This window comes from Diceros bicornis, chromosome 18, assembly GCF_020826845.1.
Source record: "Diceros bicornis minor isolate mBicDic1 chromosome 18, mDicBic1.mat.cur, whole genome shotgun sequence".
Classification (NCBI taxonomy): Eukaryota; Metazoa; Chordata; class Mammalia; order Perissodactyla; family Rhinocerotidae; genus Diceros; species Diceros bicornis.
In genome coordinates, this window is record NC_080757.1 from 25,625,042 (window position 1) to 25,652,959 (window position 27,918).

The following is a 27,918-nucleotide window of genomic DNA, read 5'->3' on the forward strand; positions in this document are numbered from 1 at the left end:
TAAGGTGAGGGTGGAGCTAATTAGACCCACAAAACCCTGTGAGGACGAGCTCTCAGAGTGGCAGTTACCACAACAAGCGGAGAAGGGGGAGGGAGCAGAACCACTGGGCCTTCTCCATTACCCCACAGCCAAGTGACTAACCCCCTCTACCACCTCCTCTCACAGCAGAACAAGTTTTATTCTCTGGAACAATTGAGCCACAGACGCTCCAGACTGAGGGATATGAGGCAGAGGCTGGATGGGGTACAAGGGAAAGGCGCTATGCTCATCTCTGGGGCCTTCTGCCTTCTCCACCACCCTATCCAGTAGTCCCTCCTTATCCACGGGGGATACATTCCAGGACCCCCAGTGGATGCCTGAAACTGCAGATAGTACTGAACCCTATGTATACTATGTTTTTTCCTATACATACATACCTAGGACAGAGTTTAATTTATAAACTAGGTACAGGAAGAGATTAACAACAATAACTAATAACAAAATAGAACAATTATAACAATATACTATAATAAAAGTTATGTGAATGTGGTCTCCCTCTCCCTAAGTATCTTATTGTGCTGTACTCATTCTTCTTTTCTTGTGATGATGTGAGATGATAAAATGTCTATGGGATGAGATGAAGTGAGGTGAATGACATAGGCATTGTCACGTAGTGTTAGGCTACTACTGATCTTCTGATGATACCTCAGAAGGAGGATCATCTGCTTCTGGGCTGTGGATGACTGCAGGTAACTGAAACCATGGAAAACGAAACCGCCGGTAACAGGGGACTACTGCATACAGAACGCTAGCACCCAGATACAAAATTTCCTAGGCAGGAGAGCAGAGGAGTCTTTTCTGGGGAAACAGCATGGTCAATCCTCCCTCTCTCGAAAAAATAAGATTTCCAAGTTCTGACATTTCAGAGTATTCCCAACCAAGAGGTTAGTTCACAGCATAATTACAGTTAAAGGAGCCAAAAAGCTCTGCTCAGGTTTCAGAGCTACTTTTGAATGCCGTACTCTTAAATATGAAGAGACAGTTAAGGATCACCAGCATCTGAGGAAAGCCTCAGTCACAGACCAAAACAAACAGAAAAAAGAGGACTCAAGAAAGCAATGCAGAGAAAGAAAAGAAAAGAACTTAGAATGGACACCCTTAGAGAAGTGAAAGACGATATACTTCCATAAGAACAGGATGTTATGAGAAAAGAGTAAAACAAGAAATTAAACACAAAACAGAAAAAAATTTAAATTTCAATAGAAGAACCAGAAGATAAATATACGAAAATCTTTCAGATATAAAACAAAAAGGCAAAAAGATGGCAAATCTTTGCTTATTTGTGAGAGAATGAAAAAATTTAGAGGACAATCCAGAATGTCAAACATTTGACTAACAAAGGCTGGGAGAACTTGATCAAAGAAATAATAACAAAAATGTTCCCAAATTGGAAGGACAGGAATGAGCCTACAAAGATCTAGCACAACGAATGAAAAAAGACCTTTCAAGACACATCATCATGAAATGTGGAACACTAGAAGTAAAGAGAAGATCCTAAATGGTTAGAGAAAAAATAGGTCACATATAAAGAGGGTGACCGCATATCCCAGTTTACCCCAGAGTCCTGGTTTACCCCCGCTGTCCTAGTATTCTTTCAGGCTAGCACCTCAAGGGTCCTAGTTTTGACAGTAAATTATATAGTCACCCTACGTATTAAGGAATGAAAATGTAAATGGGATTAGACATCTCAACAGCAATAGCAGATACCAGAGGATAGCAGGGTAATGCCTTCAAAATTCTGAGGAAAATGATTTTCAACCTCAAATTCTATACACAGCCGAAGTATTAACCAAGTATGAGACTTACATAAAGACATTTTCACACATGCAAGGACTCCACAATTTACTTTCCACACACTCTTTCACAGGAAGATGTGCTTCAGTAAAACGAGAGCATATCGCAAGAAAGAGAAAGACATGAGATGTCAGAAAACAGGTCTAACTCAGGAAAGAAGCAAAGGCAAGTCCCAAGACTGACGGCAGAGGCCCAGACAGCAGGCGTTCCAGAAAAGAACTGAGTCCAGGGAGCTCCAGGAGCGAGGTCCCTGGGTAAAAAGGCAGAGGGAGGAGGAAAATGATAGGTTAATTTTATATATTCAAGGCATTTGGTGTATGTGGGGAAACATTAGCAAAAGATACACAGAAAACTAAGCAAATCTTAATTTTTTTATTGAGGTCACACTGGTTTGTAACTTTATAAATTTCAGGTGTACATCATTATATTTAAACTTCTGTACAGACTGCATCATGTTCACCACCGAAAGTCTAGTTTCCATCTAGTCTAGTCACCGTACAAATGTGCCCCTTTACCCCTTACCCTCTGGTAACCACCAATCTGTTCTCCACATCTATTTATCTTCCACATATGAGTGAAATCATACGGTAACTGTCTTTCTCTCTCTGACATATTTCCCTTAGTATAATACCCTCAAGGTCCATCCATGTTGTTGCAAATGGCAAGATTTCATCTTTTTTATGGCTAAGTAGTATCCCATTGTATATATCTATACCACATCTTATATATCTATACCACATCTTTATCCATTCATTTGTTGACGGGCACTTAGGTTGCTTCCAAGTCTTGGCTATTGTGAATAAGGCTGCGATGAACACAGGAGTGCATATATCTTTTCAAATTAGCATTTTCCTGTTCTTTGGATGAATACCCAGAAGTGGAATAGCTGGATCATATGGTATTTCTATTTTTAATTTTTTGAGAAATCTCCATACTGTTTTCCATAGTGGCTGCACCAGTTTGCACTCCCACCAGCAGTGGATGAGGGTTCCCTTTTCTCCACATTCTCTCCAACACTTGTTATTTCTTGTCTTTTTAATAACAGCTATTCTGATGGATGTGAGGTGATATCTCATTGTAGTTTTGATTTGCGTTTCCCTGATAATTAGTGATGTTGAACATCTTTTCATGTGCCTGTTGGCCATCTGTAGATCTTCTTTGGAAAAATGTTTGTTCATATCCTCTGCCAATTTTTTTTTTTAATAATTTTATTTATTTATTTTTTTCCCCTCAAAGCCCCAGGAAATAGCTGCATGTCATAGCTGCACATCCTTCTAGTTGCTGTATGTGGGATGTGGCCTCAGCATGGCCGGAGAAGCGGTGCATAGGTGCGTGCCTGGGATGCGAACCTGGGCTGCCAGCAGTGGAGCGCGCGCACTTAACCGCTAAGTCACGGGGCCGGCCCATGCCAATTTTTTTTTTATTGTGAAATTTTTGTTGTACATTATTGTTTATCAGTCACCATATAAGTGCATCCCTCCACCCCTTGTGCTGACCCCCCACCCCTCTAGCCCCTGGTAACCACCAAACAGTTCTATCTGTCCATGTGTTGGTTTATCTTCCACATATGAGTGAAATCATGCACTGCCTGTCTTTCTCTTTCTGGCTTATTTCACTTAACATAATACCCTCCAGGTCCATCCATGTTGTTGCAAATGGGACAATTTTGTCTTTTTTTATGCCTCTGTCAATTTTTTGATCAGGTTGTTTGTTTTTTGTTGCTGAGTATGAGTTCTTTATATACTTTGAATATTAACCCCTTACTGGATATATGATTTGCAAATACTTTCTCCCAGTTGGTGGGTTTTTGCAAATCTTTTAAAAACAGGCATTAGCTCAAGCAAAAAACAAATTTGTAAGGAAATGTAAGCATAGTACATTACTTGTGAACAATATTTATTTAGTCATAATATTGTAAACGCTGACTTGTTTTCACAAAACTGTGACAGTAAGTACATCAGGAGAATAGAGAACTGAAGTGTGGGGGTAGGGGGTATAGGAGCGCTAGGGCCTCACTACCATAATGGGAAGTGAAAAGATGATTTGATAAATGACTAAAATTGACAAATCAACAGTAGTATAAACATATAAACATCCAAATATGCAAGTAATTAGAAAAAAAACTAAAAATATTAGCAGTTTTTACCCTCCAGAAGTTCTCAGCACCATAGTACTTTAACATTTCTTAGGTAATAGAGAACCCAAGAACATCAGTATTTATTTGGCAATGTCCCAAGGACAGAGTACAGATGTTTCTGAAAAATCTTCCCAGTCTGCAAATTCACACTGAGAAATTTTACAATCCCTATAGGGAAAAAAAGGGCAGGCGGATCAAGGATCTACTGATTAAAGCCCTTAGGAATATTTTTCTGTTTCCTAAAATAAAACACAGCAACACACTAGAAAATAATACCAATGACATTTATTTTGATTTGTTGCGGATAATGCCAAGTAACTGTTAGCAGCTTTACTGACAGTGTAATTCACTTACCATACAATTCACCCATTCAAAATGTATATAATTCAGTGTATTTTAGTTAATTCACAGAGTTGTGCAATCATCACCACATTTAATTTTAGAGCGTTTTCATCTCACCTAAAAGAAACCCCATACCTATTAGCTGTCATCCCCAGCACACGCCAGCCACATCCCCCACAGCCCTAAGCAACCACAGGTCTGTCTTTATGATATGCTCCTTCTGGACTTTTTACATAAATGGGATCACACAATATATGGTCTTTTATGACTAGCTTCTTCCACTCAACATGTTTTCAAGATTATCTGTTATAGCATGTGCCATTACTTTATTCCTTTTTATGGCTGAATAATATTCCATCGTACAGAAATACTATATTTTGTTTATCCATTCATCCGTTCAGGGACATCTGAGTTGTTTCTACTTTGTGAATATTATGAATAATGCTGCTGTGGACATTCACTACAAGTTTTTGTATGGACACATGCTTTCATTTCTCTTGGGTATATACCTGGGAGTAGAATTACCAGGTCATGTAGCAACGCTACATTTAACATCCTGAGGAACTGCCAGACTGTTTTCCAAAGGTAGCTGCACCGCTGTACATGTCCACCAGCAGTGTTTGAGAGGTCCAATTTTTCTACATTCTTTTCAGCACTTGTTATCATCTGACTTTTTAATTATAGCCATCTTAGTGGGTATAAAGTAGTACCTTGTGGTTTTGATTTGCACTTCCCTGACGGCTCATGAGGTTGAGCATCTTCCTGTGCTTACTGGCCATTTGTATATCTTCTTTGGAGAAACGTCTATTCAGATGCTTTGCCCATTCTTTAATTAGGTTGTCTTTTTATTACTGATTTGGAAGAGTTCTTTATATATTCTACATGCCAGTCCCTTATTAACTCCCATTCTGTGGGTTGTCTTTTCACTTTCTTGATAGTATTATTTGCAGTAGAAAAGTTTTTAATTTCGATGTAGTCCACTTTTTTCTTTTGTCATTTGTGCTTTTGGTGTTGTATCTAAGAAACCACTGCCTAACCCAAGGTCATGAAGATTTACTCCAATGTTTTCTTATAAGAGTTTTATAGTTTTAGCTCTTATATTTAGATCTATGATCCATTTTGAGTTAACTTTTGTGTATGGTGTGAGATAGGGGTCCAACTTCATTCTTTTGCCTGTGGATATCCAATTACACGATTTGCAGAAAGACTATTCCTTTCGCCACTGAATTGTTTTGGTACCCTTGTCAAAAAGCCAAGTAATTTTTAAAGCATTTGGTTTTATGGCCATGTATTCCTTGGCTTTCTGAATTTGTGACCCACAGTTGTTGATTCCTACTTCTCAGGCTTCCATGATTCATAGCCACAGATGCTTGAGATGGAAAAAAGCTTGGGGCAACTCTCTATTTAGAGAGTTAACTTACTTAGCCTAGCCGAGTCAGGATTTTTCAAACTCCCACCCCAACACATAGAAAGCATGTGAAACAAGTGCAGTCAACTCCTCTTACAGATGTTTCAGTCCCTCTCTCATTGAGACAAAAAGCAGACACACAGGCTTAGGTTTACTCTTCCTTCAGCTTCCTCTCTAGCTCCCACAAGAATTCTTAGTGAAAATATATCTATTTCTGCTCTGCCTCTTGCTTTACCATCTATTTTGTTCTCAGCTCTCCAGTCTTTTAAATTATTCCCCAAAGGAGTCACTTGCAATTTTTATATACTATATTTAAAGTATACAAAAAATAAATCCACATATATTATAATTTCAAATAGCTGGGAAGGAATTACTGTACATGCTGATAGTATAAAATTGCCATAAAATGACCCATTCCCCATAGGTAACTATTTTTTCTCTGTTTCCTTCCCACCCGGCCCACTTACTCCTCAACTAACTCTATACCACCTAATATTTCTGCCTCCATTATTCTACTGAAATAACTCATGCAAAGGTCTCAAGACCTCCACGTCTACTGGATGTCTGTCATGACTCATCCTACTATATATCTTGAAGCAGCAAGTGACACTGGACCTTCTCACCTTCCTAAAACATTCTTTTCTTGGCATCTTTGAGGCACCTTCCTGGTTTTACTCCATATTCTGCCAGCTCCTCTACCTAAACATTAAATGCTAACATTCCTCAAGACTCAGTTTCAAGTGTTCTTTTCTTCTCACTCCATATGCTTTCCCCAAGAGTTTCATTCTATTCTCAAGGCTTCAATAACCTAAGAGTTATCCCTGGAATTCCTTTTTCCCTACATGCAATATCTAATCTATCTCCAAGTCTTATATATGTGATCCACTAATTCATGAATCTGTCCATTTTTTCCTATCTACACTGCTTATACCCTAGCATAGGCTATTATCATCTTCATTCATTCCATAAACATTGAGTACACTGGGAAAACAATGAAGAATAAAACACACCTGGTCTCATGTGAGTTAGTATAATGATTTCCTTACAGTTACTCTTCCCCTCCTCCACTTTGCCCTCCTCATTATAGTCAGAGTAATATTTTCAAAATGCAAATATGCCAGAGGATAAAATTCTTATTGCAGCCTAAAGGCCCAATACAGTCTGGCCCCTTATCTCCCTCTCCAGCCTAACCTTCTACCTCCGTGCGCCAGTCCCACCAGCGTTCTTTCTGTACCTGAAATGCTCCCAGGCTCACTCCCATCAGGGAGCCCTTTTTTGCACATGCACTGCCTGGAACATGCTTCCCTAACCATTTACCTGCTAACATCCCACCTCCTTCTCTACTCATTTGTTAAATCTCAGCTTAATTATCTCTTTCTCAGGGAAACCTTTCTTAGCTGCACCCCTCCACACACATACACACTATGTCTTTGTTGTGCTTAATTTACATTTTATTAGTGGATTACTTGATTAATGTCTATTTCCTCCACTAGCTGACTGTATGTTTCACAGAGAGCAGAGAGTGTATCTGACTGTGCTCACCATTCTATCCCTTGCACTGGCCCAGTGAAGGAGCTCAATAAATATATTCACAGAGGGAAAAAAATTGTTTCTGGGAGTAAATACCAAATTTTTGTTTATTTTATCATACACGCACTCCTCTTCATTGTTTTTAAACAGAAGGAATCATACTATATAATACCCTGACTCTAATCTAGGCTACCACTATCTACGTAAGCAATTGAGGAACCTACTTGTTTTTGTCATTACCATTATCAGCAATTCCTCCTCCCTAAACAATATTCTCCTTCTCACACATCTTACAGAGGGCCTAGAGAACTGGGTGGTTTGTTTTAAGTGGATGAACCCACCCCCTTTTTTTTTTACCATCTCGAGTACCTGAATTAAAAAAACAAAAACAAAAAATTATTTAATCCAAATGAATGAAAAGATCTTACAACACTTCTCGTTCTTTTACCGTTAAAATGATGTATATCTATCCTTTCTCTTGGGTCTCATTTCCCAAAGGAAAAAAGTTGGTTCTTCTCAGGAAAAGAGAGAGAAGAGATCTTCTGTGCTTCCTCTAACCCTGCATACCCTGACCCTTTCTGTAGTATCTTTGAGTTGGTCCTTTTACTGCAAGAAAAGTGTCCTGACATCTTTGTAATAAAGATCTGAATTAATTTCAATATAGTGATTTCTATTTAAATATCTTTTATCTATGAAATAGGTTTGTCCAATCCCAGTCGCAGGTTTCCATCTCCCATTTTCTAAGATCTAATGCTTCTAGATATGAGCTTCAATTACATGAATGCGTGTGCTGCATGCTTCGGTATAACTGTAAATATCTGCCAACGAGTCAGTATAACACCATGACTTCGGAGTCTGACATATCTGAGTTTTGAATTCCAGCAATGCCCCTTACTAGCTACGTAATTTGGGACAAGTTATTCAACCTCTCTGATTCAATCTCCTCATCTATAAAGTGGTAATAATTATACCTCATAAAGTTGATTTGGGATTTTAAAAGATGATAAAAGTAGGGGCCAGCCCCATGGCCTAGGGGTTAAGTTCAGCACACTCTGCTTCGGCTGCCCGGGGTCAGTTCCTGGCGGCCATGTTGTGGCAGCGACCCACATACCAAAAAAAATAGAGGAAGACTGGCACAGATGTTAGTTCAGGGCGAATCTTCCTCAGGAAAAAAAAAATGATAAAAGTAAAGCACTTGGCAAAATGTAAGTATTCAATAAATAGAAATATTGTCAACATTAGATAATAATACTCATAGATAATCCCAAAACCCCATTTGGGACAAAAAATTCAACACCTTCCATAGCTAAATCCCCACAGCTGCTAACAATGAATAAGTGCAATAATTCAATTTTTCTTTCTACTGATTTTCAACAGTAGATAACAAATAAGATATGGAATGAAGGAAAAGCAGAATGGAAGGAAGAAAATGTAAAAAGCATAGAAAATTCACAAAAATGGTAAGTCAATACTTGAAAAGTATGCTATTATTTGCAGGACTTTTCCAAACTAGATCACAATAAATTGGAGCAAAAGTGATCCTTTCCTTTACCATTTATTCTATTTGAACAACTAACTGCTATTCCCTTTGCATGACCTGCAACTACCCCGACCATCCTCTGATCTCACAATCTCCCCTAGCTGGAAGCCCTCCCCTAGTCTCATCCTATCTAAAATCCTATCTATCCTTCATCGAAAGCCTAGAGCAAAGGCCATCTCCACCTCCCTGCAGCCTTTTCTAATTGCCCCAAACTGTTATTAATTTCTCCCTGTTCTGAATTCTTTAATACCCTCTCACCAAGCATTCTAGTTGTTTATGTTTATGTCATCTCCTTTGCTTGGCTGTAAGTTTCTTGGGGACAGGGTATAGTCTGACTCAAATTCTCACCTCCCACAGAACTCTGCACACTGCCTTGCACACAGTGATTATTCAATAATATTTCTAAAATGAAAGAGTTAAGTAGCAAGCAGTCTTCTAGATCTTGTGATCAAAGATGAAAAGCATCCAACTTCTGCAATGGCAGGTACAATACTGACAATAACAATAGAGGGAAGAAAGGAGGGAAATCAGGATATGTGAATAAAATCCAAGCGCATCTTAATACTGAAGTTATAAATAACCCACCTTTGGTTACTAAAATAAGAAAATGTATAGCTAGAGGCTACCAATGAAAAAGTCAGCCTAAACTCTGCTTCACTGCCTTTGGTCTTTAAGGATTTGATTAGTTTTTCCACTTTCTGATTCAGCATTGTACCTTGCCTCCACTCCAGAGCTAGAGCTAAGGCCTGTGATTTGGAAGGGATGATAAATTCACTCACTGAATAAAAAAACACTGGTTTCTCAGCACAAGTTCTAAAATATTTCAAAGGCCATAGTATTTCACTAGGTTTGGCCATTTGGGTTAAAATTTATTAGTCAAAACAGAAAACTTTCTCATCAGACCCCATATATTCCATTAGGCATGATATATAGTGTCTCCCAATGTCTAATGATTAACTAGAAGTGTAAGTAAATCTATCAGTATTAGGCCTTGATGTGTGAAGACAGAGTAAGAATTAGGCAATTCGAATGCTAAAGAACTTCTTTTTCCCATATTGCTTTTCCTTTCTTTTTCCATCAAATAAAAAGAATTTTACAAGGACTAAGTGACTGAATTAAGACATTCTTCCTAACCCATATCAAAGGTAACAATATACAGACAGTGCTATTGTTTAGAATTTCCAACAGTCCCCATTTCCAGTATTCTGCCCTTTGGTCACCAGACAGATATCTTGGTGTGTATCTTCTTTTTTTTTTCCTATCTATAATAAAGGTAGGGAGAGAGGTTATATATCCTTTGAGACACCAGCTCAGTCACTGACTATTTCTGGGCATTCTTTGGCAATGTTTCTTTTAATGGCACCAAACAACATATCATTTGTATTGAAAGAATAAAGAGGAAGTCATTCAGAACTAGAGAAGATTTTACTAAAAAGGATTCACAAGAAAGAAACCGGAAGGGTAGCACTAACTTGAATTCTGTAATTGTGTCCCCTAAGGATTAAATGCCCAGCTGAAATAAACCTCAACCTGTCTTTCCAGCATTGTCCCTCTAGCATTCAGACTCCAGTAATTCTTCAGCCCCACCGGGATCAATACTCCATTGATCCTGCCACCTTTTCAGCACCTTTCCTCCTCTCCTCACATGCTCACTTCCCTCCTTACTCAGGTGGATGCGATTCCACAGTTCATCAGGATAATCACTCCTGGTAGACATCCTCAACTCCCCTGCATGCTGTCCCTGTGTCATAAAGATCCACAATCACTTGGGGATTGATGTATCTTGGTATTCAGAATTTTTAGGATTTTAGGAAGGCAATACAGTATATATACCATAAATGCCCTAGCAGAGTCAGGGGGCAGCACCCCAAAGTCAAACACATTGATATTTCTGCAACAAAATACATGAATATTCCCACTAAGTGGGATAAATAAAGCCTTATAGGTTTACATAGCTTCATGACCATTCAGATCAAATGTTGCCACTATAGTGGTTTGCCAAACTTACCAAAACAAACAAACAAAAAACTATGAGTTTTCAGGGGCCGGCCCCATGGCCTAGTGGTTAAGTTCAGCATGCTCTGCTTCTGCAGCCTGGGTTCAGTTCCCAGGCACGGACCTAGACCACACGTCGGCTGCCATGCTGTGGTGGCAACCCACATACAAAATAGAGGAAGACTGGCACAGATGCTGGCTCAGGGCAAATCTTCCTCAAGCAAAAAGAGGAGGATTGGCAACAAATGTTAGCTCAAGGCGAATCTTCCTCAGCAAAAAACAAAACAAAACTATGAGTTCTCAGAACTTTGTTAATTTCAGAATTGCAGATAAGGGATTATGTACCTGTACTTCCTTGGGAAAACCCCAAACTGTATCAAATCTCAGTACCTGCATCCATGCGGCTGAACTGACTAGATAAAAAGACAAGATAGAGTGAACTGGTCTCACTCACTTCAAACTCATTACCACTAACCTTATGTGAGTCTTTAGTTCTACCTGACAATTCCACTACAGCTTCCTCATCCACTCACCCCCCGACACTCTCTTAGGTGACTCTGCCACACCTTCTCTTTTCTCAAACCTCCAGCCCCTGCCACATTTTCTCACTCTCAGCTTATTTCATAAAATAAAAGCACTCACATGAGAATTTCCACAAGCCCCTACCCACATCTACCTGCAACTGTACCCATACACTCTGCCTTCCCTCCAATATCTATGGGTGAACTGTCCATCAGACCAACCCCTCTCTACTTGTACACTCACCAGCAATTCTCTCCTCCTCCCTGAAATATCCATTTTCCCCTCTCTCCTGTATCATTTCCACCAGGATACATAGTACATCTCCTATCTTAAAACAAAAAACTCTCTTCCGATCCTCCACTTCTTCCAGCTCCTGCCCCGTTTCTCTACTCTCTTTACAGCAAACCTCTTCGAGAACTGTCTATACTCTACTGTCTCTAATTTTTCTCCTTCCATTCTCTCTCTTTTTTTTTTGTGAGGACGATCAGTCCTGAGCTAACATCTGCCAATCATCCTCTTTTTGCTGAGGAAGATTGGCTCTGGGCTAACATCTGTGCCCATCTTCCTCCACTTTATGTGGGATGCCGCCATAGCATGGCCTGACAAGCAGTGCGTTAGTGCATGCCCGGGATCCGAACCCGGGCCGCCAGCAGCGGAGCCAGCGCACTTAACTGCTACGCCATGGGGCTGGCCCCCTTCCATTCTCTCTTGAATCCACTCCACCACTCTACCAAAACAGTTTTTGTCAAGGTCACCAGTGACTTCCATGTTGCTAAAACAAATGGTCAACTCTCAGTCCTTATCTTACTTGATCCATCTGTAACATTTAACTAGTAGATCACTCTCTTCTTTAAAAAAAAAAAACTTTATTCAGATATAATTCACATACCATTCAATTCACCAATTTAAATGGTACTACTCTGGTTTTGTATATTCACAGAGCTGTGCAACCATCACCACAATCAATATTAGAATATTTTCATCATCCCCCAAAAGAAACCCATTACTCATCAGCTGTTACTCCCCATTTCACCTCCAACACCCCTAGCCCCAGGCAACCAATCTACTTTCTGTCTCTATACCTGTGCCTATTCTGGACATTTCATATCAAAGGAATCACATAATATGCGGTCTTTTGTGAACAGCTTCTTTCACTTGGCATGTTTTCAAGGTTTATCCATGTTGTAGCAAGTTATCAGTACTTCATTCCTCTTTACAGCTGAATAATATTCTATTATACGGATATACCACATCTTGTTTATCCATTTATCAGTTGAGGGACATTAGGGTTGCTTCCTTTGTGGATATTATGAATAATGCTGTGAATATCCATGTACAAGTTTTTGTGTGGACATATGCTTTCATTTATCTTGGCTATACACCTAAGAGTAGCATTGCTAGGTCATATGGTAACTCTGTGTTTGATATTCTGAGGAACTGCCAAACTGTTTTCCACAGAGGCTGCACCAATTTAGACCCCTAGCAGCAATGTATGAGGGTTATGAATTCTCCATATCCTCCCCAACACTTGTTATCATCTGTCTTTTTGATTATAACCATCCTAGTGGTATAAAGTGGTATCTCACTGTGATTTAGATTTGCGTTTCCCTAAAGACTAATGATGTTGAAATGAACATCTTTTCCTGTGCTTACTGGTCATTTAAATATCTTCTTTGGGGAAACGTTTATTTAGATGCGTTGCCTTTTTTTTATTGGGTTATTTGTCTTTTATTACTAAGTTGTATTGAGTTGTCTTTATATACTCTAGGTACCAGTCCCTTATCAGATACATGATTGCAAATATTTTCTCCCATTTTGTGGGTCTTTTCACTTTCCTGATGGTACCTTTTTTTTTTTTTAAGGCAGTTGAGCATTTCTAATTTTATTTATTTATTTGTTTTTCCCCAAAGCCCCAGTAGATAGTTGTATGTCGTAGTTACACATCCTTCTAGTTGCTGTATGTGGGACGCGGCCTCAGCATGGCTGGAGAAGCGGTACGTCGGTGCGTGCCCGGGATCTGAACCCGGGCCGCCAGCAGTGGAGTGCGCACACTTAACCGCTAAGCCACGGGGCCGGCCCTGATGGTACCTTTTGCAGCACAAAAGTTTTTTATTTCAATAAAGTCCAATTTATGTGTTTTTTCTTTTGTCACTTGTACTTTTGTTGTCATATCTAAGAAACTATTTCCTAACCAAAGGTCATGAAAATTTACTCCTATGTTTTCTTCTAAAAGTTGTATAGTTTTAGCTCTTATATTTAGGTATATGATCTATTTTGAGTTAATTTTTGTGTAGGCGTAAGGGAGGGCTCTAACTTCACTCTTTTGCATTTGGACATCCAGCTGTCGTAGCACTATTTGTTGAAAAGACTGTTCTCTTCCCATTGAATTGTCTTGGCCCCCCTGTCGAAAATCAATTGACTATAAATGTTAGGGTTTATTTCTGGACTCTCAACTGTATTCCATTGATCTATTTGCCTAACCTTATACCAATAGTACAATATCTTGATTAGTGTAGTTTTGTACTAAGTTTTGAAATTAGGAAGTATGAGTCCTCCTACTTTGTTCTTTTTCAAGATTGTCTTGGCTATTCTGGGTCCCTTGCATTTCCACATGAATTTTGGGATCAGCTTGTCAATTTCTATAAAAAGGCAGCCAGGATTCTGATAGAGATTGTGCTGAATTTGTAGATCAATTTGGGGAGTACTGTCATCTTAACAATATTAAGTCTTCTAATCTATGAACATGGGATGGCTTTCCATTTATTTGGGTCTTTTTAAATTTCTTCCAGCAATGTTTATAGTTTTCAGCATACAAGTCTCTCACCTTCTTGTTTAAATTTATTCTCAGGTATTTTATTCTTTTGGATGCTACTGTAAATGGAATAGTTTTCTTAATTTCCTTCTCAGATTGCTCACTGTTGGTGTATAGAAACACAACTGATTTTTGTGTATTCATCTTGTATCCTGCAAGTCTGCTGAATTAGTTTATTAGATCTAGTAATCTAGATCTAATATTTTCGGTGGCTTCTTTGGGATTTTCTATACACAGGATCATGCCATCTGCAAATAAGAGATAGTTTTACTTCTTCCTTCCCAATTTGGATGCCTTTTATTTTCTTTATCTTGTCTACCTGCCCTTTCTAGACTCTCCAGTACAATGTTGAATGTTAATGGCAAGAGCAGACATCCTGGCCTTGTTCCTAATCTTTTTTTTTTTTTTTAATAATTTTTATTTATTTATTTATTTTTCCCCAAAGCCCCAGTAGATAGTTGTACGTCATAGTTGCACATCCTTCTAGTTGCTGTATGTGGGACACGGCCTCAGCATGGCCGGAGAAGCGGTGCATGGGTGCGCGCCCGGGATCTGAACCCGGGCCGCCAGCAGCGGAGCGCACGCACTTAACTGCTAAGCCACGGGGCCGGCCCACCTTGTTCCTAATCTTAAGGGAAAGCATTCAGTCTCTCACCATTGACTAGGATGTTACTTGTGGGTTTGCATAAATGTTCTTTATCCTGAGTGTTTTTATCATGAAAGGGTATCAAATGTTTTTTCTGCTTCTACTGAGATGATCATGTGGTTTTTTTCCTTATTCTATCAATATAGTGTGTTACATTAACTGATTTTTGTTGTTAAAACCAACCTCGTGTTCCTGGGCTAAATCTTACCACTGGTCATAGTGTATAATTTTTTTTACATGTTGCTGGATTGAGTTTGCTTGTAGTTTGTTGACTTTTGCATCAATAGTCATAAGAGATATTGGTCTGTAATTTTCTTTCCTTGTGATGTTTCTGCCTGGTTTTGGTATCAGGATGATACTGGATTCCTCCTTCTTGAAAGACTTTTACACGGGACCTGGGAAATCAATCTTCCTTTACTCTCTCTTACCTCACTGGTTGCTCCTTTTCAATCATCTCTGCTAATTCCTCCTCATCTCCCCAACCTCTAAATGTTTGAATGTCCTAGGACTTTCAATCTCTTCTCTTTTTCTCTCTACCCTCATTCCCTACGTGATCTCATCCAGTCTGACAGTATTGAAGACAATCCACGTGCTGATGGCTCTCAGAGTCATACCTTCAGCCCAGACCTTCCCACGAACTCCAAAATTATATACAACTACTTCTTCAACAACTCCATATGAACGTTCTAAAGGTATCTTAAACTTACTATAACCGATTTGGAATCAAAATAATTAAAGCCAACACAGGTCCATGGGGCAAAAAAAAAGCTTAATGTAAACAAAATCAAGTTCCAGATTTCTCCTCCAAACCAGCTTCCCTCACTCTTTTTCCCCATCTCAGTAAATAGCAACTCATCCTTCCAAATGCTCAGACTAAAAACCTTCAAGTCGTCTTGGACTCCTCTCTTTCCATACCCCACATGCAATCCATCAGCAAATCCTGTCAGTTCAACTTTCAAGATTCACAATCCAACCACTTCTCAGCACTCCCTCCAAACAACCCTAGTCTCAGCTACCACCATCTCTTGCCTGGATTATCACTAGAGTCTCCTAACTGGTTTCCTGTTTGCCACCTTGCTTCCCTATAGTTTATTCTAATGAAGCCATCAAAGTGATTCTTTTAAAATGTGAGTCCAATCATGTTACTCCTCTGTTCAAAACCCTCTAGTAGTTTCCCATCTCAGTCATAGTAAATGCCAGTCTTACAGTGGCCTACAAGGTCCTCCAGGACCTGGCCTCCTATGACCTCTCTGCCTCTCTCCTATCATACTCTTTCTTGCCTACTCCACCTCCGTGACACTGGCCTCCTTGATTTTCCTAGAACAGACTAGCCTCTGCTGTGCCTCAGAGACTTTGTACTTGCCATTCCCTTTGTCCCCAACACTCTTCCCCCAGATACCTGCATGGCTCTGTTGTTCTCTTCCTTCAAGTCTCTGCTCAAATATCACCTTATCCCCGAATGTGCCATATAAAAATAGTAACCATTCCATCCCTACCCTAGTATGTCCTTCACCCATACCCAGTTTTATCATTTTCTATTGCAGGGTCACAATATACTTCCCCACTTCATCCTACCTCTCAGCTAGAATGAATGCTCATGAGGGTAGAACTTTGCTTTGTTCTAGCCCCTAACAGAGCTCCAACAGAACTTTCTGTGATGACAGAAATGTTCTATATTTCCACCGTCCAATACAGTAGCCACTGGCACATGTGGCTACTTAGTATTTGAAATGTGGCTAGTATGACTGAGAAACTGAATTTTTAACTTTATTTTTAATCAATTAAAATTAAAATTTAAATAGTTACATGTGGATAGTGTCTACTGCATTAGCACAGCGCAGAACAGCAGTTACTCAATAAATACAGTCATGAGTTGCTTAATGACAGAAATACATTCTGGGAAATGCGTTGTTAGGTGATTTCGTCATTGTGCAAACATCATAGAATGTATTACACAAACCTAGATGGTATAGCCTACTACACACCTAGGCTATACGGTACTAATCTTATGGGACCACTGTCGTATATGTGGTCCATTGTTAACCAAAATCATATTATGCAGCACGTGACAGTAGTAGGTACTCAAATATTTGCTGAATGAATGAATGGAAGGATGAAAGAAATCTGAAGGCTTTTCTTCTCCTTAACTTTTTATTATAGAAAATTTCAGAAATACACAGAAGTAGGCGATAGCAAAATGAACCCTCAAATAATCATCACCAACCTGAAGGCTCTTCTAACTTGAGATAAGTTTCAGTGGATACTGGCACCTCAATCTGGCTTCTAACAATGACTCTATTCTTGGAAAATAGGGAATTTATACTATCCAGAGTTTTTCTCCCAGCATCTCTTAGGGCCTTTTATAGGTTATAGAGAAATGACTTTAGGAATTAGACCAGGTGTATGTTGAAGGAAAAACCAGTATGCTAACGAATGCTTGAGGCATATCTATGATAAGGCAACAGTAGAGAACTACACCTATGTTTTTATATCAAGGACCTCATTGCTCTCTTTCACCATTTATTTTCTCTACTTAAATTTTAATAAAGTCATATTCTTTAAGAGGAGCTATGTGACTATACGAAATTGAGAACCTTACTCTTGTTAGACGACAAATTTCTTGGGCAGGGGTTTTGTCTTAACAGACTTTATAAACCTAGCATCTGGTATAATACATGTTAATTGAACGAAGTTCACAACTGCACAAAAGTGATACATGTGAATTGTCAGAGTGCAAAGAAATACAGTGGATCTCCAATTTCCTGAACAGATATAAATCTGAAAAGGAAACTCTCAAATGGATTTTTAAACATGTCAGATCAAAATGCATTATAATATGCTGGAAAGAAAATCAAACTGGGAGCAAGAACACTTGGGTTTCAATGTCCTAACTCACTAAGTGAGGTGATTCTATACTAGTCATTTACTTCCTCTAGGCTCCAGTTTGCAAAAAGACAGTTTGGACTTAACAATCTTCAAAGATGCTATCTAACTTTAAAGCAATTATGTTCTATTCTAGATCCACAATACACATACATTTTTAAAGATGCTTATTAACTTCTCATTTCTGTGCTAACTCACTGTCCCCATAATTTACTTTACAGAAACTATACATTGAATATGATTTAATAAGAAGACATCATGCCTACTTTAGTGAACTGGTATTGTTCTCCATTTCTTGAGGAGTGCCAAATTCTTCACTAGGGGCTACTAAAATACTGCTGGAGTCCTGTGTTTAATTTACACTCAGCCAGCTGACATTGTGCTTATTAGCACAGAAAAGGCAATTTTGGCCACATATTTGCCTAGTAAACTCCCAAGGTACTACTTGTGTTTGAAAAAGTTTCTTCAATAGTTCTAAGCCAATTCCTACCTCTTTCTTAGCTGGCTCCATAAAATTTACTGTTTTAGGCTTTGTTGTGAGGTTTTACCTTTGTTTAAAGGAAGTAGTAGTACTGAAGTCATGCTCTGATGTTTTTTAAAGCAAGGAAACTGAAAGAAACAAGAGCCAGTGGTGGGTACCTTTCCTTGATGCTGCTGTTTGATGAAATTTCTGGACCTTGCATTTAAAATGTGGCTTTTGGCCCCCTGTTCTGTGCAGCATCCACAATAGTGAGCCCACACTAGCGATCAAATGCCAATATTGATGCCATATTTGGGTCTAAACATTGACAGATAGACAATGGCAGCACAGAAACTAGAATGTATCTCAAATACAATTCTTACACATGGTACATACAATAATCTCGTAATGATTTAAACTGGGGTTTAACTGAACATTGGTATTTAGTTTGGGGTTTGTTTTTTTTTTTAAACACCTTTACTATGCCTCAAGAAATATGATTCTCTACTTTTCTTTAACCATAATTTCAATTTTCAAATTTACATACTTCATATATATGTCCTCTCTAAAATCACCATACAGGTCTATGCGAATGAAATAAGTTTTACCCAACTTTTAAGAAACACTATCCACATCTCAAATAACAGCAACATTTTAAAGCAAAAATAAAACAAAATACTGCTCTGAACAGTAGGTATGTGTTTTCCAACAACTAATTAAAAGGAGCAGGTTCAAATCAAAACATATTTAAAACATATTATTAACCATCAACTGAACCACTGGAAAGATACATGCCAACAGTAAGAATATTGTATTGCCATTGTATTGTATTGCCATTAAGCATAGCAATGGCTTCAGATATCTCTTATCTACACTAAGATCTAAATGCATGCAAGTAGGGCCGGCCCCGTGGCTTAGCGGTTAAGTGCGCAGCGCTCTGCTGCTGGCGGCCCGGGTTTGGATCCCCGGCGCGCACCGACACACCGCTTCTCCGGCCATGCTGAGGCCGCGTCCCACATACAGCAACTAGAAGGATGTGCAACTATGACATACAATTATCTACTGGGGCTTTGGGGGAAAAAAATAAATAAATAAAAATTAAAAAAAAAATAAAAAATAAAAAAATAAATGCATGCAAGTAAAGCCACCACATAACTGTCCGTATTAATCACTCATCAATTTAATTAAGGTAAACCATCTTGTCAGAAAGCTTGCCTCTTCTCTATTTCTTAACATTATTGACTTTTAATAGTTCATCACATTAGTAATTACTTGTTTATGGCATTATCAAATGTCTTGGATACAAAAGTCCAGCATGTGGCAAGGTCAGTTATAGACACGTCCTGATGGCAAATGAAAGGAGAAACTTAACCCATCAAAGTGTCACCCAAAGAGCAAAACCTATTATGCCCTTCTCTAGACACTCCTGGTTAAATTCAAAGTGACAGGACAAACCAGATCAAAACTAAACAGAGCTAGAAGCAACATACAAAATCCTAATGAACCCTTAGAAATCCAGGTATCGATCTGTCAATATCTAAGCTCAATTAGTCCTTTCAGAACAAAATACCTCATGAGGTGACAAGAAACTAGTTTGAGGTCTGGGATATGAAAAGAATAAAACCAGTCACTTTATATAGCTCATTGCTAAGTGTAGTCATATCTCAATATGGAGATCTTGTGAGAATTAAATAAAGATGTATGTCTAGTACCTATCTACTTAGCCCCAGGGCTGGCACATAACTAGCGTTCAGTTCAGTAAATGTTAGTCCTTCCTCAATTCTTTAAGAACTCAGGCTTATCAAGTCAAAGATCAACTGATGGTTTAAAAAAAGCAAAACAAAACAAAAGAAAAACCTTAAATGGTGATATAGACAACACATCTTAAAAGAACTTAATGTTAAAAAGTAGCAAATAGGATTATGAAAATGAAAAATAGATACTGAAAACATTTCTGAATGGCTCATCCTTCACGGTCATTTACAACCTTCATGTTTTGTGAAATTGTCTTTAGGGATGAGGTTTGACAAGAAATTGGCCAAATGCAAACTAATTCTATTTGGGAATAAAACTCTGCAATACTTATAGCAGGTGAACAGTTTCCCTCATAAAATCTTCACCACTGGGTATACTTCAAGCTTTCAGCAATTCCAGTTTCCAAACAAACCAGTAACATAACTATAAAGCTAATTTTTTCATTAGAACTGTTAAGAAACAGGAGTTCAATAAATCATTTGCCTTCTAAGGAAAAAAAATTATTTTCTAACATACATTATATTTCTTCTGGTCCTAAGAAAATGAGGCTTATTTATTTACAAACTGAAAATTGTAATACTATAGTGAAGTCTTTGTATGGCTCAAGAATGAAATATTTAAGAAATAAAGGTATGGAAAGAACAGGACTTTGTCTAAGAAGTCTTGAGATCAAGCACTAGTGTTGCCATTTACTATATGACTCTCAGGAAGTTACTTAACTTCTCAGGGATTGTTTCTTGTAAGGTTTTTTTCAGCCTAAAAACGATATGATTACTTATGGTGTCTGATATTCTTCAGTGCCTCTCTCTCTGTATGTATATGTATATATACACACACATACATACATATATACATATACATCCTTTATTAAATAATAGAGACATTTTTAAAGTTGTAGTAACTTAAGGCCCATTATGAAACAAAGAGAGTGTGTGTGTGTTGGTTGCTCTGACCCTGAACATCATTCTCAGTAGTCAGGACATTTTCATAGCCTTGTGACACCTGAATTAACCAAGTAAGCCTTTAAACCCTTACAATGAAACATTAAAATTCAGTGTGGCTATAATCTCCTCCTTACAAAACACAGACCCAAAGAGTATGGCTTTAAGTATGGTTTAAAAAAAAAAAGGTGAAATGTATTATATTCACCACCCAGCTCTTCCATATGACCACATTAAAAAAACAAACAAAAACTCACGGGCCCATTGTAATACACTGTACCACTTCTGAATGAAACACTTAGCTCAGGCTTACTACCCTGACAAATAAAGGAAAGCACTTTATGAAGCCAATTTAATTGGGAGGTGACAAAAAACACAGCCATTTTCTTTAGCCTTATCATTGAATTGGCTTCAGCTCCAATCTCGGGCAAATCCCACTCAACAGAAGAAATTAACCAGGTCAGCAGAACAGGTGCTACGTTGTATCTGTCAAGGGCCTGGCATCGCCACAATTACTGCACACAATGAAGCAGTAATCTTTACAGATCATCTCTCCCAAGAAGCATACTGAGGACCAAGAGGAAAACTGAAGGGAGGCAGGGGAAAGTGGGAAGAAGACGAGGAATAGGAGGCAAAGAGAAAAGGCAAGAAAAGAAAATGAATGTGCAGCTGCCTTGCAGCTCAGCAGATGTCGGGATGTGATGTACGAGGCGAGGATAAGCTGTCGTAGCCTGCTGCCAAAGACTGGTAAGTGATTAAAGCCTCCACAATTCTAAGCACCATATTTAGAATCTGCGGGGTTTCAAGACTCGCACCCATTCCTTGCTGTGCTGCCAGATGTTGGCAACTGGTCCAGTTCCTACTGACTGTGCATGGATGGCAGCAGTTGGTACAGCAGCAAAGCAATCTGGAATGCTTCCGGAGATGCTGTACATTAACAAGTGTCACCCATCATTCACCTTTACAGAAGGCTGAAACAACTCCAATTTGCTGCCACTTCCCTCTTGGGAAACAGCCAAGATAAAGTTGCGCCTGGCAGCCCCATTTGTTTCACTCAGGTGTTTCAGCTGCCTTGCTGACCTCTATTAGTTTAAGTTTTAATTTAGATTAACCCCAGCACCCCAATTAACCAGCAAGGGGAAAAGCTAAGATGTGACTAGCCATAACTCTGAAATCAGAATTTATCGAAGTTAAAATTATTAATTGGGATGAAGGGCCAATCAAGCAATGCTATTTCTTTTTAAACAGACCTCCAGGCCAAAAAAAAAAAAATAATAATCTTTTAGACTAAGGATTGCCAGTGGAAGCAACTTCTCCCCAGTAATTTCAGTTTATTTTATTAAGGCTATTTAATTTATGATGCACTTTCCATCGAACAATGTACATTTCAATTAATAAAGACTGAAACATTTTTGATTGTCTCCCATGATCTCACACAATTATATAACATTAATATCCCATATCAGGTACTTCCTTAGACACTCTAGAACAAAATAGAGTTCCCAACTCTTCTGACAAATGGATATAATAAGAGAAGAAAAGGAAAAAAGAATCAGGACCTCTGACTAGGAATACCTGAGGCCACACCAATCCTCTTTCCTATACCCTCTCATTGTTACTTTTAAGACTTACGGCAATAATTTTATTGAACGTTACAGAGTGAATAGAAATATTAATTAATAGAAAGTCTCTTTCTTTTTTTAGGGCAAAGCCTATAGAGGTATCCCCTATATAGAATCACTTGTACTCCTGGCTTCACAGTGTAATTTTCCTAAGTTCCTTCCTTCATATTCCATATACATAATACAGCTGTCATGGCTAAACCTTCACAAGCAGTCGCAAATTCTTTACCAAAAGTTAACACACTAAAAATTCAGCAGAGATAAAAAATTATCTTGATAAATAATGGCTCAACAAAAACTGGTATATCACTGCTGAACAGCACCCTCGATTCTCCAGAGCTAGAAAGGGTACATCCTAAAGTACATTTCATTAAGTATGACTTATCAGGAGACCCAGGATTACAGGAAATTATTTTAGTTCTTTAGAATAGCCCAAATGTTTAGTCTACCTTAACAGTCACCTGAATCATTAAAAAGAGCAGCATGCCAGCAGATAATAATGTCAGGGAAAGAAGTGGGGGACGTTTTGTGAAGAGATATTGAGAACTGGGCCATATTTCAACTTCTACCAATTCTTTCTGTCTTCAAAGCACTACACTATTATTATAATCAACAGTAGCAGACAATCAGACATACTTAACTGATTTGAACAGGCACAAAAAAACATTAAAGACAAGAGACTTAATAGGTAATAGAACTAGAAGTGCAATTCAAGAACTCTGGGATCCCAGTCCTTGAGCTCCATATCCCAATCTTATAGTAATAGGACAAGAAACCAAATAACTAACAAAAAGTCCTCCATTAACATCATCAAAAATGGCTGAGAAAGAATAAACCACCTGACACAAAGAAGTCGAAACTGTTTCACAGATAATTTACACTCTGTAGCAACTAACAAAGTAGCCACGGGCTGTTTTCATTTCAAAAGGAAAAATATAAGATAGAAGAAAAGCAACAGATGCAGAACTACACAGTAAGGCAATTGTGAACACAGGAGTTCTAACTCCCTGTCTGACTCTATCCTCCTTCCAAATTAAGCTACCTTCTGGTCAGAGAATTCTATTAGCTGTTTTAAAATGCTAAAGCCTGATTCGTAACAAAAGAGTGTAAAAATCACACCTGGTGGTAAAAGTCATCATCATCAAAGATTTCTTCATCCAAGTCCTTCAGGTGGGCATTGGCAGGGGCTTCAGGAAGGATCTCCTATATCAAGGGAGAAGAAAGGAAAGAGTGAACCCAATGGGGTTATCAAAGTAATGTAGCTACTATAAATAATGTGTATAACAGTCAAAGCACTGTTTTCCTTAAGACATAAAGAGCTCTCAAAATCAAAGAACAAAAATAGTCCAATCAAAAAATGGGCAAAAACATTAACAGGCACTTGACAGAAAAAGAACCACAAACAGTCAGTAATCATATGAAAATACGTTTAACCTCATTCTAATTAAATACATGCAAATTAAAATTAGAAGACATCATTTTTCACCTCTAATATTGGCAACACTCAGTATTGGAAAACACAGCTGGTGGGACAGGAAATTAATGCAGCCTTTTTGGAGGCAGTTTGGCAACATCTATCAGGATTTAAAATGTGTCTTCTCTTTGATTTAACATTTCCACTTCAAGAAATCTATCCATATGTTCACACAAATACACAAATATAAATGCTCAGGAATACTTCCTGTAGCACTGTTTCTAAAACTGGAGACAACATAAATATCCATTGTTTGAATAAATTATAGTACACATCCATACAATGAAATACTCTGTAGCCAATAGGAAAAATGAGGCAGATCTCTATGTAATGATATGGAAAGGTGTCTAGGATATATTAAATTTAAAAAGTAAGTTGCAAGATTTTATATATAGTTTATATATATATATAAAAGTAGTTTACAATATTTTATATAGTTATACATACACATACTTATCCATCCCATTTAGTCAAAAAAAAAAGAGACAACCATATTTTTATATGTGTTATATGCAAATATATCTATATCTATATCTATATCTATATAGTTATAAGAATAGAAAATACCTGAAAGCTTGTTACAACTATGAAGATTGGTTGAATGTGAGGAGTGGAATTTTCAGACTAAGGCGAATTTTACTTTTCATTTTAAATTCTTCTGAACTTAAAAAAATTATTAAGTACATATTTCTTCTATAAATAAAAGAGTTTCCTTTAAACAAAAAAATTTGACTATTCCAATTTTGGATCCCTTTCTGGAGTATTTAAACATCCAACATAAAGCCTAAAGTACATACTTGCTTCAATACTGACATTTCTAAAGAAGCAGCTTTAAAACTGAATTTAAAAAATTGGATTATGAATGCTTCCATCACCAGACTCATATCAAACTCAAAATTAGAGAAGACTACACACAAGTTAATAATAGCTCCATTCTTTATAAACTTTCTCCTCCTACATACTCCCAGTTTCTCCACAATCTAGTAAAGTACGTAGTATTTTTTTCCTTTCTTTCACTAACTCCTTATACCAAGAGTAATACCCACAAGTAGGTGATCTGCTTCTTCAGTTAATTAGCCTCATAGAAACTGCTCCCCATAATCACCCTACAACACAGAGTTCTTACCGGTTGTCCTGGCAAATTCTCTGGGACAGGCTGCGCTGTCGGTTCAGGTTTGCCGAGAACTCGGTAGACAGAGCGCTTGGTCTGTGTCCTTCGAAGTAATCTTTCTTTGTCCATCAGAATATGATCGATCTGAGTCAAGATTGAGCGTTCAAAGGCACCAAAACCCTGCAACAACATTAACCAGTGTCAAATAATCCAGAAAGTCTGTACTGAAGGCAGCTACATTGGTTTCTCTATCTTTCTGTGTCAGCAGAGAAAAAGACAATTCTCCTTTCAGGAGGGACTTTCTGTTAAAGACTGCATTTGTGAATGGCTGTAATTGTTCTCAGAAAAAAAAAAATTAGTTTTAAGCAGGTCATATTACTTTCCTATACCCAGAGATTAACTTCTGCTCCTTTAATAATAATTGTTTTAAGATCCATTTCTTTAAAGTAATTTGTTATTTCCAACACTTGAATACTTACAAGGCCACAATTTCCAGAATAAAATATTCTTTCTAACATAGTTAAAATCCTAAGTCTGAATGGTATAAACCCCAATGGGAGGAGTTCAGTAAATTTGTCTACAGAAATGACTGATTACCATTATATCATGACATCATCCATATAAACAAGCTACAGTTTCAATTTCTTATAACTGCTTCAGGTTGCCACAATCTATATCTTACACATACACACACAAACACACACACACACACTTGCCTTCCCCAGTTTTCCAGAAGCCAGCTTAGTTTTATCGTGCCACTTCTGAAGTGTGCGGTTTCTATAGACTGTGAAGTCAGCAAAGCGCTTTGCCATGAAGCTGGGATAGTCATCCATCTCCAGCTTCCTCTTTGGTGGGGCCCTTCTCTGCTTCTTCTTCTCTTCTACTAGCTCTTCATCTTCACTGGAAATCTCCTCCTCACTAGAAAACCAATAAGAACATTAAGTCCAATGTAAATAAACATTAGCTAAATAAAAAGCGAGGCTCACATGAAGTTGAGAGTATTTAGGCATTTCTTATTCTGTCTACATTTTAAATAATACCACAGACGTGAGGATGGCTTTTTTGGTTTGAAAAGAATGTTCACGAGGTCAATCAAAAACTTATGTAACTTTTCAAATAAATATAAAAATAACTGGTTTCAAAATATTTTTTAAAAGGTAAGCAAACCATAAAAATAAATGAGGTTGTAAAAACATTATTAGAAATGCATATGAACCAGGCCTGTACTGTTACAAGAGGGTCTTTAAAAATTAAACACATAATCATACTTTTATGACATTAATCCCCAAATCAATAAGGGAGATATGTCTCCTTGTAACCAATTGTTCAGGAAAGCTGAATAATATTAGTCAAACCAAATGAAGAGAAGCTGAGTAGGAAGAAGACTCAAAGGGGTAAGCAACAGAATCTGCGTTAAACTGCAACATATGCAACTGACATGAGAAAGTAATACAGCTTCCAGCTATACAACCAACTGCACTCACTGGACTACTGACTCCATCACACAGTAGGTCCTCAATAAATGTCAGCTTACTTTTTATCCCTCCAACTGATTCAGTAGAAAAGAAGGGAGCAAAGGATAAGCCCAAGGGAAAATAGCAAGTAATCATATACAGCAGGCTCAAACAAAGGGGTGGGGGTGGGGAATTCTTCATCAAAGGTGATAATTTCAGTAAAGAAAAAGGTTTACTCTGATGTTTTATGAAATCTTTCCACCCTTCAAAGTAACTGCTTCTTCCCTCACTGAAAAGGAGATGGTTGTGACCAGTGATTCCAGGGTATGGGCACAAAGCACTTCATAAACATTAATTAAGCATTAATACTAAAAATATACTTTAATCTACTAATTTCAACAGATCTAAAGAGAAGGCAAGTCTTTTGCTGAAGCCCAGAAAGAGAACTAGGCATAAGTATAAAAATCCAAAACCTAATTCCCAATTTATGTGCCATCCTCGCCACCAATTAAACGTAAGAGGCTCTTTCTATTTTACTATTTACTCTTTCCATTTCTATCAGACTAACATTAAGTCTGATACCTCCCTGGAAAGGACTTGGCTTTCTCTTTCATAAATGATGGGAAACTATTCAAATGAAAAGACAATCGGGGGGGCCAGCCCAGTGGCACAGTGGTTAAGTGCACGCACTCCACTTCAGCGGCCCGGGGTCCGCGGTTTCAGATCCCGGGCGAGCGCCAAGGCACCGCTTGTCAAGCCATGCTGTGGCAGCGTCCCATATAAAGCAGAGGAAGGTGGGCATGGATGTTAGCCCAGGGGCCAATCTTCCTCAGCAAAAAGAGGAGGCTTGGCATCGGATGTTAGCTCAGGGCTAATCTTCCTCACAAAAAAAAAAAAAAAGAAAGAAAGAAAATTAGGGAGTCCATAGTTCCATTCCTTCCTTACCTTTCCACTTTGGGCTTTGTCCCATCTACTAGATATCTAGTGTCTGGGTACTGGAAAAGCAACTCTTCCTGAAGATCTACCAACGACCTCAACAATGCTTTAAGTGCCTTGTGACCTGGGAAATAAAGCACAGAAGGAAGAATTAACTATCTACAATTCTCCAAAGTAGGCAATACCTTTCACTCCTGAATCCTGAGCAGTTCTGGCTGGAGGGGCAGGCACAGGGTACACAGGGACTAAGAACTCTCCGAAATACAGAATTCCTGAAAGGAAATACTAACAGTGACTACTTCATACGGTTGCTGTGAGGGACGAGCAAGGTCACATGTGTAAGGTGCTTAGAAAACTGTCTGCAATAAATTCTGAGTTCTTAAATTTAATAAAATTGACAAAATCCTTCCCTGCCTGTCATAACCAATCATTTTTTTCTTTGGTGTTAGTTTCTCAGGTATTTTCTTTACAGGTAACCCACCAACTTCTTGGATTTATCCCTCTATCAATCAACTCC

The 27,918-nt window shown here is 38.2% G+C and overlaps 1 protein-coding gene across 2 annotated transcripts in view; it reads right to left on the minus strand.

Annotated features, from left to right (window-relative positions):
* The window catches only part of AATF (apoptosis antagonizing transcription factor), a 98,353-nt gene that overhangs the window by 36,901 nt on the left and 33,534 nt on the right, over positions 1-27,918 (minus strand). For both annotated transcript variants that reach the window (XM_058560457.1, XM_058560456.1), the window contains exons 5-8: positions 27,411-27,525; positions 25,728-25,929; positions 25,027-25,191; positions 23,546-23,629 (exon numbers count right to left, since the gene is read on the minus strand). In XM_058560457.1, the coding sequence (XP_058416440.1) occupies positions 23,546-23,629; positions 25,027-25,191; positions 25,728-25,929; positions 27,411-27,525 (566 nt within the window). The remainder of the gene's footprint in view (positions 1-23,545; positions 23,630-25,026; positions 25,192-25,727; positions 25,930-27,410; positions 27,526-27,918) is intronic.